We start from the raw sequence: 18184 nt of genomic DNA, 5'->3' as shown, positions 1-18184 counted from the left end.
CATAGATACTCTATCCCATACAATTAATTTTGCATCACGAATCAGACCTGCAGTTGAACTTTGTTTGCTGATGTTGCAGCTGAAATTTTCATCAATGTATATAGGTATTTAAAACGTGAATGTGCAGTTCGCCCACCTGGAAGAATAGAAGCAACAACGCCGGAAGTAGCAGTTGCTAGAGCTATGTATCCTTTACTACGTGCAGTTTCTAATAAAGCACGATATAAGAAAGTTTTTCCAGTTCCTCCAGGGTCATCAATAAAAAAAGCTCCTGGTTTCTTGGAAAATACTTGGTCAATAATCACATTGTATGCTTTCAATTGTTTTGTGTTCAGCTTTTTATGTAACAGTATATCCTCTTCACTAACTGTGATGGTTCTTTCAAAGAATACCTCCTTTGCTTCTTTTTCCAATATAGATGGTCGAACTGTTTTTGGGATAAGCTCATATTCATTTATATTATGTCCATAGAGTGCAAAACATCATTAATCTGATTTAAAGCTTGATATTGAATATCTTTTCTTTCAACATTAGGTAACACTCTGTAATCTTCTGATATTGACTCTTCAAATTATTTTCATATTTCATTTGGATTGGCTGGATTGCAATACACCAATAATGTAGCAAATAAACTCCTTAAACTATATGGTATTTGATAACTTGCTGCCTCTGACATGCAATCAATTAACCTGTTATCACAGTGTAATAGTCCCCTTTTTTGCGGATGCTTTAAATGTATCATAATGTTCCCCATTTATAGTTCGAAGATCTTTATATGATTTCGGTCCCCTCACATTCAGCAGTAGTAGTCTCAGAAAATATTGTTCTCCTTCAGTTGGGTGACACGTTACAATACGACCAACGGCACAACGTTATTGTCGTCGTGTCCATGTTTTGTCTGTTGTTGACCATACAAAATGTTTAGGAAATTCTTTGTACAATAAGTTAAGCTTTATGGCATCTTTGTTACTTCTGTTCATCTGAAAAAATTCTGTCAACATTGTTTTCTTAATCATTGGATTATTAACAATTGTGTTTATATCTGTATTGCCTTTAAAAGAAATAAATTGTTGCCCTCTAAGATGTAGCTGAAGATAATAAATGCTTGGATACATCTCACTAATAGAGAAACCAAATAAACGCCATGCAGCTTCAGGTGGTGATACCTATCTAGCAAATTGATACTCTTTTATTTCATCTATTTCTTTGTTTGTATCATTATCATGTATATAAAATGCAATTTTGTCATGTCCTTTACAAATATATTTGTAAAGATATCTAACAACCTTTATGTCAGAGAAAACCTTAACGTTCATATGACAGTTGAATTTACCAAGTAAAAAAGAATTATATGGAACAACCCAAGAATTATCTAAATACTGCTCCCATACTTTTACAACTTCTCGTGTGTTTCGTCTTTTATAGATGGGATAAGAATCACGTCCTTTTGTTATTTGTTCAGCAAAACTTTTTGGATAATTAAATTTACAAAGATCATTCTTTTTCATACATGAATTTGTTGGATTCAGATTACCACACGGACCATGCATTATATGTTTAAGAACAAGTGAGCGTAACTTTTTATCCAAATAAGTTTCTGGTAATTCAGCACTAGTAATTCCATCATAAGACTCTGATGTCAATAACTTATATTCATTATCTAAAATTATAAGAAAATGAGCGTGTGATAAACCTCTTTTTTGGAATTCAATAGTATACATAAAAGCAACAATTTTTCCAAAGATATTTCTCTTGCTTATATCTGTTTTCAGTTCTTCAACTTTAGCTCTAAATACTCGACTAATCAAATCAGGTCTATTTTGTGTTTCATCAGTAGTCCATAGATGTTCTTTTATTTCCGGCCAAGTTGGATTATAGGTCATAGTTATAAACATGTCAGGTTTACCAAAACGTTGTACTAATGCAATAACATCCATATATCATTGTCGCATATCTCTAGGTCCACCTATAAAGGAAGCTGAAAGGCATTTTTACTTACCAATATTAGAAGAATCTCATTCTCCAAATCTTAAAATATCTAGAAGACCTTGCAGTATATCTATCCTAAACAAATCTTGCTTAAACGAAGCAAAATCCAATCTTTGGGTTTCAATTTTTATATATTCGTCAACTGAATATTGCTGAAATATTCTACCAGTATGTAGCAACTCATCTTTATCATCATTTCTCATTTGAAGTTTACAACAGTAATATTCACGAGCAGAAACTGTATCTCTTTCTTTCTTTCCCCTTGCTAAAGTTTGAGATTCCATTTGAAGATATGAATCAAGAGAGCAAAGATTTTGTATGCTCGATAACTGTTGACATTCATGAGTATAACTTCCACGAATATTTTTTGGTTTAGGAATTTTCTTAATACCACAATGCCACCCATTTTGTCCATATGGAAACAACAAAGGATATTGCAAGGCGTCATAGCATCCATAATAATAGTTCACTATTTGTGTTCTATTGCTCTGCGTGTAAATTTGAATATGTGGTGCATGATTTATACTATTGTCATTGTTCTCAACCCATATTGCAGCAATTTCTGATGAACTTGGCAAATTATATACTCGTTGATCTAAACCAGGATCACATTTGAGTCAAATATGGAAGTTTTATAGCTCGGGAATATCTATCAAAAATCGGATAAAAAAGGAGTATGGGTTAACTCTCAAAATATCTATTAGCTCTCTCACTATAGATTCATTAACTTTGTTAGAGCATGCCATTCTATTTGCTAACTCATTGTTGTTGTCGTAAAAGTACAGTTGTAGATTTCTCGATTTTTTTTCTCCGGGATACAAATCGTCTATTAGGTGATACAGTTGTCCTTGAATTCTGAAAGTATAGATACCACGATTCCTTCTCGCTAAGTCTGTATCATAGTTTACACCAAGCGATGTAAATGAAATCGAATTATTATATGTTCTGATGTATGTCCGAAAGTGTTGGGATTTTTCATTATTCTTGAAATATAGATCATGTAGCTTGGCGGGCATTCGATGTGAAATTATCTTAATTGTACCGTTGCTACAACAAAATTCAGCAGATTCATATTCAAATCTTTTCGCAGAGAAGAATTTATAGTTGGGAACCTTTTTAATGGTATATAGTCTGATCGTAGTTTAATATTCATAGCAGTTATGTTATTTTGATTGCGACCTGCACGTTCTAGAAGTTGTAAGGAGTGAAACGGGAAGAAAAAAATAACATTATTCAAAGATGATACAAATACAAACCTCTAGTTATCACTATCTTAGTTGTATCATATTGTTCATTTGGTGAAGTTGAGTTTTTTAGTGAACAATAGTATGTCTTGTATATTGGCATAAGCTTATGGTAACTTTCAGTAACTTGCCTTTCTCATAAGTGCAAAGAGGATTTTCTTTGTCAAAAGCAAGCAACGATGGAAGGATTGTGACGTCACTATCTACAGATAGGCAATAAGCACAACATATGTTCGCAATATTAAATTTATCATACATATTCATGCACACAACGAAATTTCAGTTGCACTAAATAATGAAACAATTGCGCATACTATAAAGACTGCGATATAAAATTGATATACTAACCTGTTTTGGGAGTAGAGCAAGAGTCCTTTGTAGTAGTACATTGAAAATGTCCTGATGTTGTTGTTATCTCAGTAGGAATGATAGAAGTCGCTCTTTCAAAGGGACGATATTTCAGCACTTGCTTTGTAGGTACCTCCTGTAATTCTAAGACACTCTTTTCATTCGCCATCTTAAGTTTATATTATTCACATCGTTTAACATTCCGATCTAAACATATTTTCTCAAAGCATGGACGCTTGTTTGTTTGTCTAAAGTCCATCAATATTCAAATTTCTTGCTCCCAAATATGCGTTGGTGCAAGACCTATAGTGAAAAATTTATTAAATAGAAAACACTTGATGAAAGTCAATATTAATTTAATTTCAGGAACTCAGATTACCTGATGCGATAGAAACTTTACAAAAACAAAAATACAAATTAGGAACTATTGAAAACAACATCAACAACGAAATTTTAATTCCTTGGATTTAAAAGATAGAGAAGAATAATGAAATTAACATTACACAAAATATGAAGTGCAATTAGCACAGCAAATCAAGACAGCATATGCAAATGCTTTTTAAAGAGATACGAATATGATAGAATCCTAAAGATCTTCATAGATAATTTTTATTTTGTGATTAAATACCCAGGCTTTGTGAAACTTATATTCTTAATGGTGCTAATCAAAGTTTTTGTTCAAGGTGTCTCTCTGTTTATTGTACGAAAATATTTTCCTCGGCAAAATAGAGCCACTAATTACATTTTCATCTCATTCAAATAGTTCCAACAATAGAACCCAAACACCCACAAAAATCATAATTCAAATAACCTCTCAAAACAAAGAAAATTCGTTTGTTTAGCTCTTTGTAATCATGCCGAAGCCCATTTAAATCTCCAGAAATTTCCTCAATCCTTAAGAGATTGTAAGGAAGCATCCGAAATCGAAAATACCTCTCAGAAAATCCCTCTGTTTAACTCTTTGTAATAGCGCCGAAGCCCATTTAAATCTCTAGGAATTTCCTCAAGCCTTAAGAGATTGTAACGAAGCATCCAAAATCAAAAACACCCATTTCAAGATGCTGCTTAGCCTTAAGTCTATTTTAAGCAAGTAAGTCTTGATCCCAATTAGTTTAAAAATTTTGAAACTCTTAATGCGTATTTAGAGAAAGCGTGAAAAGCATGAATTTTTATTAAGAACGAGAATTTTATGAATTGTTAATCAACAAAAATCGAGGAACAAAAGGAGCAAAATAAAAGGGGACATACAAGTATTTGAATAAATCAAACTCTCACCTCCGTCAACAGCTATGATGTAATCACAAGGGCAGAAATCCAAATAGTACAGTTTGAATGACATCGGGAAAATAGAGGAATATGAATTCTAATGACTAACCAATTCAGATGTGGAGGAGAACAAAGCCAGCCGAATAGTTTGTTGATCTGCCAAAAATTAACCCTAGAAGCTCGAAAAGACAGATGTGGAGAAGAAGAAGCCAGTTGATCTACCAAAAATTAACCCTAGAAGCTCGAAAAGACAGATGTGGTGAAGAAGAAGCCAATCACACAATAACACTTCTAATAATAGAAAATTGACAGGATTAGGGTTTCGAGCAGAGTTGAAATTAGAAGATGCAACGCCAGTGCAAGAGTTTAGTTACGTGGAATTGTTAGAATCGGTGGAATTTTTCGGAGAAACCTAGTGTTTTAACAGGAGCAAAATACATGGAGATGGAGTGTGAAGCAGACATGTTGATGAAACAGGATGGTCACTGCTGCTTCTATAATAAGAGAATAGAAAAAATTTCAAAATTTTACCTTAAAACTGTTTTTGTGATGAGCAAACAAGTGTAAGAAGATAAAACATTAATTTTATCTCTCAAACTCTAAGAAAAGCAGCAAAAAAGGAAAATTGTTATGAAATAAAGACTATAAAGTAAAGACAAGTATAGAGAGAAACTGATATATTATTCGAATTCAAACTGATCTACATAATGAACTGAAATCTCTTCTATTTATAGAAGAAAGGAAGCTGCTGTGTAAGCTGCTACGCAAGATGCTGTGTAAGCTACTACTACAATCTGCTGTGTAAGCTGCTATTACAAGTTTCTGTGTAAGGTGCTACTGCAAGTTGCTGTGTAAGCTGCTACTGCAAGCTGCTGTGTAAGCTGCTACTATACCAGATATGGATAATCTTCTACCTAGGGTAATGTTTATCCATAACCGGGTATCGAAGTGATAAGCTTCTTCAGGAAGCTTATTTCCAATAGAGTACTAAATAGATAAACATATTTACGGTGGAGTCACATATGGATAAGCTTCTTCAGGAAGATTATTTACAAGGGAGTACTAAATGAACATCCATAATATAATATATTTATAACACTCCCCCTTGGATGTTCATTAAAAGATAATGTGTCTCATTAAAACCTTACTAGGAAAAACCACGTGGGAAAAAAATCCTAGTGAAGGAAAAAGAATACACATATTTAGTAATACGCATTGGTAGGTGCCTCATTAAAAACCTTATAAGGAAAACCCCATGGGAAAAAAACCTTAGTAAGGGAAAAAGAGTGCATCGCGTATTTTACTCCCCCTGATGAAAACCTTGTTTCAAATATTTGAGTATCCGCATTCCAATCTTGTATACCATCTTCTCAAAAGTTGAAGTTGGCAAAGATTTAGTGAATAAATCTGCTGGATTATCACTTGAACGGATTTGTTGCACATCAATGTCACCACTTTTCTGAAGATCGTGTGTGTAGAATAATTTTGGTGAAATGTGCTTCGTTCTATCTCCTTTTATAAATCCTCCCTTCAATTGGGCTATGCATGCAGCATTGTCTTCGTATAAAATTGTGGGTCTTTTCTCACATTCCAAACCACATTTTTCTCGAATAAAATGAATTATTGATCTCAACCATACGCATTCCCTACTTGCTTCATGAATAGCTATTATCTCAGCGTGATTTGAAGAAGTAGCAACAATAGATTGCTTTGTGGAGCGCCATGATATGATAGTACCTCCATATGTAAATACGTAGCCGGTTTGAGATCGAGCTTTATGGGGATCAGATAAATAACCTGCATCTGCATTACCAATACGATCTGCACCACTTTTGTTAGCATTAGCAAGATAAATAAGTGCACCATCTACACCGAGATAGAGTATTTCAGGACCAAGGAGCTCCTCATCCTCTTCTAGAGGTTGGAACGGATCCTTATTCACTTCAAGTGATTGAATATTCATTGGTGTACTTAATGGGTACACTTTGTCCATGTAAAAGTATTTTTAAGACCCTCTTGGAGCTCTTCCGGAGTTCCAATAAGATTTATGTCACCAACATAAATAGCAAGTGTAACAAATTTTGATGACATTTTCTTTATAAAAATACATGGACAAATAACATAATTTATGTAACTTTCTTTCAGCAAATATTTACTGAGGCGATTATACCACACGCGCACAGATTGCTTTAAACCGTACAAAGATCTTTATAATTTGATCGAGTACATTTCTCAAGACTTTGAATTATATGCTTCGGGCATTTTCAATCCTTCAAGGATCTTCATATAGATTTAGCCAAATAAGTCATATAGGTTAAGACTTGTATCTAAATGGTATGACATCTTTAAGTGTCTGGACTGCTAGTCCGATCCTCACAATCGTTTACAATATTGTGCACTATATTGTATTAAATATATCGTCGATGATCATTTTGTGTCAGTTCCGAAGCGACATAACTTGTGGAGATCTCATCACTTTCTTTATTTTCAGGTACCTGAACTTTTTCGGGAGTTTCATGAAATGTTATGTCGTGGGCTCTTCTAGAGCTTATTTCCTCCTCATTTTGATCATTAGCTCCTACTATTTTTCAAGGATTGTTACCTTTGGAACCGATTGGTCTACCACGCTTCATGCGTACAGTAAACTCTATCCTTCAGGGACTTTAATTTTAATAGGAGCATTTGCAGCTGAAATATGATATTTAATTTTGGATCAGCAAATGCTTCTGGCATTCGACTTGAATTATCTTCTAAGTGAGGATCATGATAATTCGATTCATATAACATGTTTTTCAACTGTTTATTCCATCCCCCAAATGTTAGAAAAACTAACATATATCCCCAATCATCTTTGGGAAACATATCTTTGTGTATTATGGTAGAGAAATTAATCATATACCACGCAACAAAAGATAGTAAAAATATTTGGTTTCTGATCCTAAACCAATTGTGAAGGGAGGACTTATCATATATTGTTGATCTGATGCATACAAGTGCTGCTATATGCAATTTAGAAAATCTTAGACCAACACATGAAGCTTTGTTATCATAAGCAATGGTTTAGCCATTAATAGGAGGTATTCAATGCTAAACCAGCTTGGATATAAACCAACATTATCAAGATGAACTGTCTTGATTTCATAATCTGAAAATTATGCTCTTAATCGAGAAAAGCAATTCCAAATGCCAAACTGCAGGTTGACAATAATTACACATGTAACCATCTCATATATGCACCTATAAGTGGTTCACATGATAGGTGAACGGGCCCATATTCACCTTTTATATATTTCAGAATCAGGGGTCTTAGTCCCAACTTTAGCTGGTATAATCAATTCATTATGAGAACAAGCAACACATGAGAATTCCTGAAGAATCTTCTAGTTCTTTAGTATATGCTTATCTGAATTCTCAAATAGCTCATTTAAAAATGGCAAATGAAAACTTCAAGTTTATCATGTCATGTGCTATCTCTTAGTAAACTTCTGGTTTACTATGGCATAAACTTTTGCTTTAGTAAACTTCTGGTTTACTGTGATACATGATATAGTACAAATTAAAGAATAAGGCGGGTAACTTCTCACATACATATTATTTTACCCCCTATGATTGTGGAAACATGAAGATTATCAATCTTCCAATCATTTGTAGTCTCAATATGATAGCCATTTGTATTAGTAAACTTCAGGTTTACTACAACATATGTTTTGACCATAATCATATAATATGAATGACATATTTGTATATAAGCTCTTCGAGAGCCTTCATTTATTATCCACAATCTAATATTTATCTGGCACTACTGGTGTCATGTATTCTTTAGGCAAACATTTAGCTCTTCAGGAGTTGTTGATACATTTTGTACTATCAAATATTGCTCAGACACTGCTGGTGTCATGAGAGAAAATCACAATCAAATAAACAATGTAAAACAATTGTTTAAGCACACGAAAACTCCTCTTCATAATATTTTTCCACTTCAGGAGGCAATTTCAATTGTGTTACTTCTTCAGGAGCAAATTTAAAATACGAAATATTGAGTATATATTCTCTCAATTATATTAACTCTTCTGGAGGTGAATTGTAATGTATTCACATCAAGAGCGCGTTCATATTTACCCGACTTATTAGTATTGTCACATTCACTTCAGGGAATGGATTAATATTATCAAAAGTTCTCATCCTTCAGGAAATCGAACATAATTATCTGAATGCGCATTAATCACATCAAATTGTGATGCCTCAACCTCTTTTAAAATATTTACTACTTCAGGAGCAAATCGAGGCGTGCATTTAATATAGAGAATATTTATGTAGCTTATCTTCAATTGTAACCATAGAAAGCCTAAATTATCACTTCTGGTGATCATAGGCATATACCACTTCTGGTAGTTAACAAAATATAATTACAATGAGATATACAAAATATAACCACTTCTTGTGGTTGTATATTTCTTGCAAACTCTGCTAGAGTTTAAGTTGATCTAATAATGTTATCCATATTCTTCAAAATGACATAAACAAGATATATTATAGTAAACATCATTATCAAATCATAATTTTTCTTTATGTACAACAATTACATAACCATACTATCTATTACAAATAACAAAAATTAAAATATTTACATTTCTACAGATTCACCACCGATTACATGACTTGTTTCTCCTTCTGGGAGTGCAAGGTAATCAGTTACATCCAAATGAATGAAGTCTAAATTATCTTCAGAAATAAAATTTGCTTCAGCATTTTTCTCTGTCTTCTTTAGGGAGGCTTGATAAAGCTCAACCAGGTGCTTTGGCGTACGACAGGTACGTGACCAGTGCCATTTTTCTCCACATCTATAGCATGCATTTTCTGCATTTGGTGCTTGCACCACTTCATGCTTTTGTTCCTTCTTTTTCCACTACTGGTGGTGAGGAGTGTTCTTTGGTGCATTATTATTACCATGATTAGATTTTCTTTCCCGACCACGACCATGAACACCACTGGGGCCACGACCTTTTCCACGTTTAGCTTGGTGGAAGTTCGTCTCATTCACTTCAGGGAATGGACAAGAACCAGTAGGTCGGCTTTCATGATTTTTCATTAATAGCCCATTATGTTGCTCGGCTATAAGAAGATGTGAGATAAGTTCAGAATACTTTTTAAATCCCATCTCTCGATATTGCTGCTGCAGGAGCATATTCGAGGCATGAAAAGTGGTGAAAGTTTTCTCCAACATATCATGATCAGTAATATTATCACCACATAACTTCAATTGGGAAATAATTCTGAACATAGCAGAATTATACTCACTGATAGATTTAAAATCTTGTAGCCTTAGATGAGTCCAATCATATCGTGCCTGTGGAAGAACGACCATCTTCAGGTGGTCATATCTATCTTTCAAATTATTCCACAGTATGACTGGAGGCTTTAACAGTAAGATATTCCATTTTCAGGCCCTCATCAAGGTGATGGCGTAGAATATCATTGCTTTGGCACGATCTTGGTTTGATGCCTGTTTTTTGTCTTTGATGGTGTCTGCCAGACCCATCGCATCAAGATGAATTTCAGCATCAAGCACCCAAGACATGTAGCTTTTGCCCGATATATCTAGGGCTACAAATTCAAGTTTAGAAAGATTTGACATTATTTAGGAAAAGAAAGTTCTTACCTCAGATACTTTCAAAATATTTGCTCGAGATGGCAGAGTCTCGTGCTGATAACGTGTTATAAAATAAAGACTATAAAGTAAAGACAAGTATAGAGAGAAACTGATATATTATTCGAATTCAAACTGATGTACATAATGAACTGAAATCTCTTCTATTTATAGAAGAAAGGAAGCTGTTGTGTAAGCTGCTACGCAAGCTGCTGTGTAAGCTGCTACTGCAAGCTGCTGTGTAAGCTGCTACTATACCAGATATGGATAATCTTCTACTGAGAGCAATGTTTATCCATAACGGAGTACTGAATGGATAAGCTTATTATACCCGGTATGGATAATCTTCTACCTAGGGTAATGTTTATCCATAACCGGGTACCGAAGTGATAAGCTTCTTCAGGAAGCTTATTTCCAATAGAGTACTAAATAGATAAACATATTTACGGTGGAGTCCCATATGGATAAGCTTCTTCAGGAAGATTATTTACAACAGAGTACTAAATGAACATCCATAATATAATATATTTATAACAAAAAAGTGTTATTTGTGTAGACATAAACAAAACTTCAAGATATTATTTTTTTGACGAGTAAATAAATTCAAATAGGTAAACTTTAGAAAAACATGATAAATTTTTATCTCAACTGATCCGTCAAGAATAGGAGTATGCATGTCTTTTCGTAACCTTATATATTGTACTTAGCTTTCTTACATAATCTTGTGTGTTATATGCCACTAAGTACGTTAACTTATATAAATAAGTACATTGAGGTTCCACTATGTTAGACCAAAATATTCCTAACTTAATAAATATTGATTATATCTTTTACAGTTATATAAGAGAACAAAAATAGATCAACCTCCGCACTAAAAAGACGTAATTAAACAATTCCTTCAGTTTTAGTCAATCATATTTGAGTTCCTGAATAATTTGAGCATCTAAAACCATATACACATGGAGGTGAATTTAGAATTTCGAGAAGATGGTTGCGTTACAGAGAAGATGTGGATTCAAGATATATTTTTAACTAGTTTAACCTTTACCCTTATTTGGATGGTGTCACGACCCAAATTCTCCTAAACAAGACTAACTCGCGAAACATAACTATGTACGGAAATTAAATAAAGAAAGCGATATAAGTCTCATAATAACTCTACCAAGGAAGTATAGTCTAAGCCAATACAATACCCCAAAACCTGGAAGTCACAGCACATGAGCATCTACGAGGAGTACAAGTTTGATGCTACTACATAAACTGTTTTAATTAGAAATAAGACAGGAATAGCAAAGATAGAATGAAGTATGATCCTGCGGGACACTCATCAGCATACCCCGGAACTCCACGAAATACCTCAAATCAGCTCCAAGAAAGATACTCAACTCGTACCCTGATCACTACTTGCACACAAAACGTGCAGCAAGTGTAGACTGAGCACGGGAAGCACGTGTACCCAGCAGCATCGACCGACCCTAAACTATAGTGATGATGAGGGACTCTTGTTATTTCCTGCACACATGTATTCAATACAAGACCAAGAATATTCTTTGCTCTTTAACTTAAACACTCTCCATTATCTTTCCTTTGATTTATTGCTTACATTTATTGTGTTTCATTGATGGTTCTTCATTTATTACTCATCACTGCTCATAAAGGCCATTGTTGAGGCCCTTGGAATTATTAGTGCTTCATCGACCATCCCCAATCAAGCCCGTCTAGCTCGACCTCGAGCCCGTGCTTAGTCCGGACCGAGACCCCGACTTGCAACCGTTCGGTGTGAATAACCACATTGTCTTTTACTCTTACTTTACTTTCTTAGCTCATACTTAGCATCTATTGCCTAACAACCAGCATAAAAATAAATCACGTATTTTTAAAACTACAAAATCAAATCTAATTGGAATTACCATTTTCAAGGTAAACAGTTTTGCGCCCACTGTGGGGCTAAAAATAATAGTAATTATTTTCGTGCTGGTTTATTGAAAACACAAGTTTTTCTTTGCACTTTTTCTTGCCCAAGAATCTTTGATTTCAGGTCAAAATGTCTAACTCAGTAAATGCACATGAAAACAACGGTCCTGAGGACCACAGAGAGAATGGTGTAGTTGTTCCAGGTGTCGGTGTACCACTGCGAAACCCTGAGGATGTACTAGAGCCAATCCCCGTGGATGTGGTCTCGCGCAATGCCCAACACGTCGATATAAGCTCCCACACTAACGAGAGTATACGCCAAAAAAAACCAACAAGAAGCTCAGAAAACCCAAGCTCTGGAGGAACAAGAGATTAGCCTTCACATCATTTTTGAGATGTTGCAGGCACAACAACTTGCGATTGCTCAACTGCAAAGCCAACAAAAAACTCCAAGCACAGCAGTACCAAAAACGGCTCCTCCAGCGGAATATGTACCGGAATGATCGAGCAACAACAGGTCAGTAGCCGACCCCTCTATTATGAAGATGCTCGAGGACCTCACAAAGAGGATTGAATTGGGTGAAAAGAAGATAGAAGCTAATGATAAAAATGTGGAGACGTATAATTCAAGGGTCGATCAAATCCCGGGGGCACCCCCGATCCTGAAGGTTGTTGATTCAAAGAAATTCGTACAAAAGCCATTCCCAACAAGTGCGGCTCTGAAGCCCATCCCGAAGAAATTGAGAATGCCCAATCTCACGAAGTACAACGGAACCTCGGATCCCAACGAGCACGTCACTGCTTACACTTATGCCGTAAAGGGAAATGACCTGAATGACGATGAAATTGAATTTGTCATGATGTGGTATCACAATCTATCCCCGAATTTGATAGACTCATTCGCCATGCTGGCAAATTCTTTTATTAAGGCACATGCCGGTGCTATCAAGGTTGCTACAAGGAAATCCGACATCTTTAAAATCAAACAGAGAGAATGGAGTTACGGGAGTTTGTATCTCGCTTTCAAATGAAGCGAATGGAGCTACCACCAGTCTCCGATAATTGGGCAGTGCAGGCCTTCGAAGCAGCTAAAGCAGAACTTGGTTGAATATCCCATCGTTTCTTGGGCGGATGTCCACAACAGGTATCAATCAAAGATTAGGGTCGAGGATGATGAACTGGGATCCCCCTCGGGCTCAGTATATCCTAGTAGGCTCTTGGCGAAGGAGCCAAAGCCAAACAAGAAAAGGTACCAACCACACTGAAGATCGAAGAAACTCCCCAAGGCTTACATAACCCGAAACGATCGAAGGGCAGATCCAGGTCAGAATCCCCGGGGACTCGTGAGTGTAGCCGGATTGGATAGATACACAGGGTCGACGGAGGCACCCCGGTTATCTGAGTACAACTTCATCGTCGATGTTTCGGACATCGTATCAACCGTAGGTAAAATTAAAGATACCATGTGGCCAAAACCCATACTATCAAACCCGTCGCAAAGGAACCCTAACCTGATGTGCAAATTTCACGGCACACACAGTCATAGGACCGAAGATTACAAATAGCTCCAATAAAAAGTAGCCCGGCTACTTAACAAAGGGCACCTCCGAGAATTCCTCAACGACGGTAGCCAAAAATCAATTTTGGGAAAGAGAGACAAAAAGGAAAAATGAAACAGAAGAGCCACAACATGTCATCCACATGATCATCGGAGGAATCGACATCCCATAGGAACCCATTATCAAAAAAACAAAAATATCCATCACCAGGGAAAAGCGAACTCGAGGTCACATACCCGAGGACGCTATCACATTCAGCGAAGAGGACATCGAGACCCTATTGCAACCTAATAACGACGCATTGGTAATTTCTTTTCATGTGAATACATTTCAAATTAAACGTGTACTTGTGGATCCAGGTAGCTCGGCCAACATTATTAGATCGAGGGTGGTAAAGCAGCTCGGACTACTCGACCAGATCGTTCCCGCTTCTCGAGTCGTCAACAGATTCAACATGGCGAGCGAGACAATGAAAGGGGAATCACCCTCTCAGTCAACGTGGTCGGCACAACCCAAAATTTCAAGTTTCATGTCATCGAACGAGACATGAGATACAATGCCTTGCTCGGAAGGCCATAGATACACTGCATGAGAGTAGCACCATCAACCCTTCATCAAATGATGAAGTTTCCAACAAATGACGGAATAAAAACCGTATACGGAGAGCAGCATGCAACAATAGAGATGTTCGCGGAGCACGATATGTCATCGGCGTCGACACCTTCAACATCGAAGGATCCAAAGGATAAGCAAACAACAAAGTAGATATTAGAAGCTACATGCTCCGCTGCACCCGATTAAATAAGCAAATGATCATACCGCTTCCTCGGAGCGAGCGGTTGAAGCATATCAAGGCTCGAGCGCCATAATGACTAAGGTATAACCGTATCCCCTTTTATTTACGTCTTACACTAACCTGTGTGCAGGCATCTGATCGCTGCCAACTCGACACTACACTAAGGTAGGAAGAGCGGGTCCCAATAGCTTTTACCCGATATGAGGGTCGGGATCGATTTCCTCAGGGAGCTAGTAGTGGAGTTGGATTGTCTATCTAGCCTAGAGATGTGTTTGTACTCCTAATGTCACTTGAAACATTTTTAGGTTTTCGAATTATAACTATTTTTATAAAAATTATTGATTAACATTAAATTATGCTACTAGAATATTGCTAAGTTGTATCTAATGGGAAAAGGGCACTAGGGTCATGACACTACCTAGGTGGCTAATTGACAGGTAGATGTTACTAAGGTTCGATTGACATAATTGGGGCTTATGCTATAACCATTGCACAATTTTACCCACTCTCACACCTCTCAATAGAGAGAGTGATTTTGCCCAATTCACTCTCTCGAGACCAAATGGGTAGGCAAATTAGACCAAGCAACTAGGGTTCAAGTAGGGTAATTACTCTCTCGAGGATTAACCCGTTAATTGGGACTATCATTTCTCATGAGTCCATCCCAATTCCTTGTTGGGTCAATTTTGGGGTCATAGACTCTCTTTCTCAAGAAGGGAAAAACTGGACAAAAATACCCCTGCAGGGTCAGTACGGGCCGCACTAAATGTACCACGGCCGCACTGGGCTCTTTGATTTTGACTTTTGCTTCTCTGAACTTGGACTCCGCGGACCGCGTAGAATGGACTGTGGCCGCGGAGGGAGCTGGCACGGTCCGCACAATCATGATCGCGGACCGCATGGCATTGGCTTTTCAAACTTTCATCTCTCTGAATCTCATGACCGCGGACCACACAAAAGAGTAGTGCGGTCGTGGAGCCTTCACCGCAGACTGCGAGATGTGTACTGCGGCCGCGTTGCCTTTAGCCTGGTTTACCAATTCTCTGAACCACCTAGTGCGGCTGCATTCAACTTTGCGCGGTCCGCACTAGGCCTTCTTTCCTTAGATTTCTTGGTCTTTGATACTTGAGCAGGTTTCACTCCTTTTTGAGACGATCTTTGACATTTCGTCACTTTGTCGATCAAACCTGCAATCAAGCACAACTTGTGAGCCTTTTAGGACTATTTTGTAACAATATATGATCAAAGCATAGGCAAGTAGGGTCATAAAACATGTTAAAATCCTAACTTATCAGCATCCGGTTCGAAGAATCTGTGCACCTTCCAGCTTGAATACCTTAGGTTTTAAAGCATGCATTGCACTCTTTTCCTTCGATCGGATTTTATCCCAAGAAGGGTTTTACCAGCAAGGTTTTTAACGAGGCAACATCTATATGCTACCTAAGGAGAACTTAACAAGTATTCAAGGCTTCTCTTCGACCAACCTCGAATACTGGGGGGCATCTCCCCAGGAGATTATCTCCCTGAAAAAATTAAGACGAGCCAAAGAGGGTCCCAGTAGAAAAATAATGTATAGGGCCAAATGGTCGAAAGAGCCTTGTCCGCATAGAATAATCGAACCCTCGATGACGAAAACTATGTATACTTGTGCCATGTAATCAAGGAATATTTTTTGATTTCTTACCATCAAAACACTTTGCGCTTCAAAGAAGTTTGTTATTTTCACAAGAAACGGCTCCAGGGCCAGGAATTTCCCGAACTCTCGGGAACTGACGTCAGAAACTCGAAACCATAAGACCTCCGGGCCGAAAACTTCGAGTTCATACGCCCTCAATGAGGCAACATCAAAGAACAGATCCAGAGCCAAAAACTCTCAATGTCTCGGGGACTGTCGCTGACTGTCACCTCATCGAGCTATGAAAAACTCGAGGCCGTAAGACCCCAATTGAGCAACCTCGAGCCCGAAAGACCTCCACAAGGCAATACCAAACCTATAAGACCTCAAGAAAGGCATGAATAAAACTTGTACTAAGTAACCTATCTGTAAGACCTCAAGCAAAGCATGTTCAAATTTGTAAGACCTTACAAAAGGCATAATCCCGATCTTCAAGTCAAGGCTATATATTCGAACTTGTAAGACCCCTAAAAAGGCATACCCTCAATATAAACGCCAAGGCTACCTGACTCGGGGATTAAAAGGCTACAACCAAACACAATGACTATGGTCATAAGTCTTAGGCCAAACTAACGCGACTCGGGGATGCCCAACCGTTGCCATAAAATCACGGGCCTTCAATTACTTTAAAAATACTTCGAAAAGATCCAGTTAATCAGGCTACCCTCAGCATAAGCAAAAGAGCTTCGATCCTATCTGCTCCAAACAATAAAAAGGCTTCAAGAAAAATTATCCATCAATCGAAACCTACCGAGGTGCTCATTTATCATCACATAACTACTCACAATCGAGGTCCTTATCAAACCGTCAAAGAGTCGGACGAACACAAAAATTTCAAAAAGTCTTTAACGAGGGAAAAATAAAGCCATATTAGAGGTCATACTGACCCGCCGGGTAAGAGTCTAAGTGCCAGACTATATTAGAGGTCGTATCGACCCACCACGTAAGAGCCTAAGCGCCAACCTATATTAGAGGTTGTACCTACCCATTATGTAATAGCCTAAGCGCCAGCCTATATTAGAGGTCGTACCGACCCGGCGCGTAAGAGCCTAAAAGCCTGCTTAAAAGTAAAAGACTTAAGGCTCAATGAGCTCGAGTCGAAACCCAACTTGAAAACTGAGCCCATGACAGTTAGCTAAAAAACACCTAAGGGTAAATGCGTAAGAGCCTACGGGCCAGCCTAACAAGCCTCAGGACCAATTTGTAAAACTAAGGTTTCTCGAAGGCTAATTCATCTGGCTAATCATTGACAAACGTCAAAATACAAGACAAAGAAAGACAAACACAAGCAAAGAGAAATTCATGAAAGGAGAAAACTGAAAGGCTTCTTTTTATATGTATATGTGAAAAAATACAAAGCTTCATTTGTAGGGTTCTCTATGAGCATTATACGTAGAATCAGAACGGAAAGGCCTAGCCTATGTTCCCCTCGGGGACTGCAGGCCCATCGGCCTCTTCCTCATAATCTCCGATATCGGATGCGAGGAACTTGGTGTCGTATTCATCCGCATTGGCCTGCTCTATCTCTTCCTAGAAGTTGAAGCCCCTAGCGTGGATCTCCTTGAGGGTTTCCCTCCGGGATTTGCACCGGGCATATTCATTGCTTCTGCCTCTCGATCGGAAGCCCCTCTCAACTCAGCTCGAGCGTCGGCATCATCTTTTAAATAGACGACCACTTTCTTATCCATAACCTTGGCCTTCATCTTCAAAACGTCAGACTTGAGCCTTGACATCCTACTCATCTAG

The 18184-nt window shown here is 37.4% G+C and overlaps 1 protein-coding gene across 1 annotated transcript; it reads right to left on the bottom strand.

Annotated features, from left to right (window-relative positions):
* Positions 1 to 41: 41 nt before the first annotated feature.
* LOC138875500 (uncharacterized) lies at positions 42 to 1937 on the bottom strand. The gene is made up of 3 exons (XM_070154333.1): positions 1287 to 1937; positions 971 to 1166; positions 42 to 427 (listed from the first exon to the last, which is right to left on the bottom strand). The coding sequence occupies exons 1-3, from the start codon at positions 1935 to 1937 to the stop codon at positions 42 to 44; spliced, it is 1233 nt and encodes a 410-aa protein (XP_070010434.1).
* Positions 1938 to 18184: the final 16247 nt, after the last annotated feature.

This window comes from Nicotiana sylvestris, chromosome 8 (assembly GCF_000393655.2).
Source record: "Nicotiana sylvestris chromosome 8, ASM39365v2, whole genome shotgun sequence".
Classification (NCBI taxonomy): Eukaryota; Viridiplantae; Streptophyta; class Magnoliopsida; order Solanales; family Solanaceae; genus Nicotiana; species Nicotiana sylvestris.
The sequence above is the reverse complement of the archived record's forward strand: the minus strand, read 5'-3'. Positions and strand labels throughout refer to the sequence as shown.

What these genes read in the sequence shown, in the direction of transcription:
- LOC138875500 (XM_070154333.1), bottom strand. Translation starts at nt 1,937, where the DNA reads ATGGATGTTATTGCATTAGTACAACGTTTTGGTAAACCTGACATGTTT. An exon ending in AGGTTTTCTCTGACATAAAG is followed by an intron (nt 1,167 to 1,286) that starts GTTGTTAGATAT and finishes TTTGCTAGATAG; the next exon opens with GTATCACCACCTGAAGCTGC. An exon ending in ATTTTTTCAGATGAACAGAA is followed by an intron (nt 428 to 970) that starts GTAACAAAGATG and finishes TCCCAAAAACAG; the next exon opens with TTCGACCATCTATATTGGAA.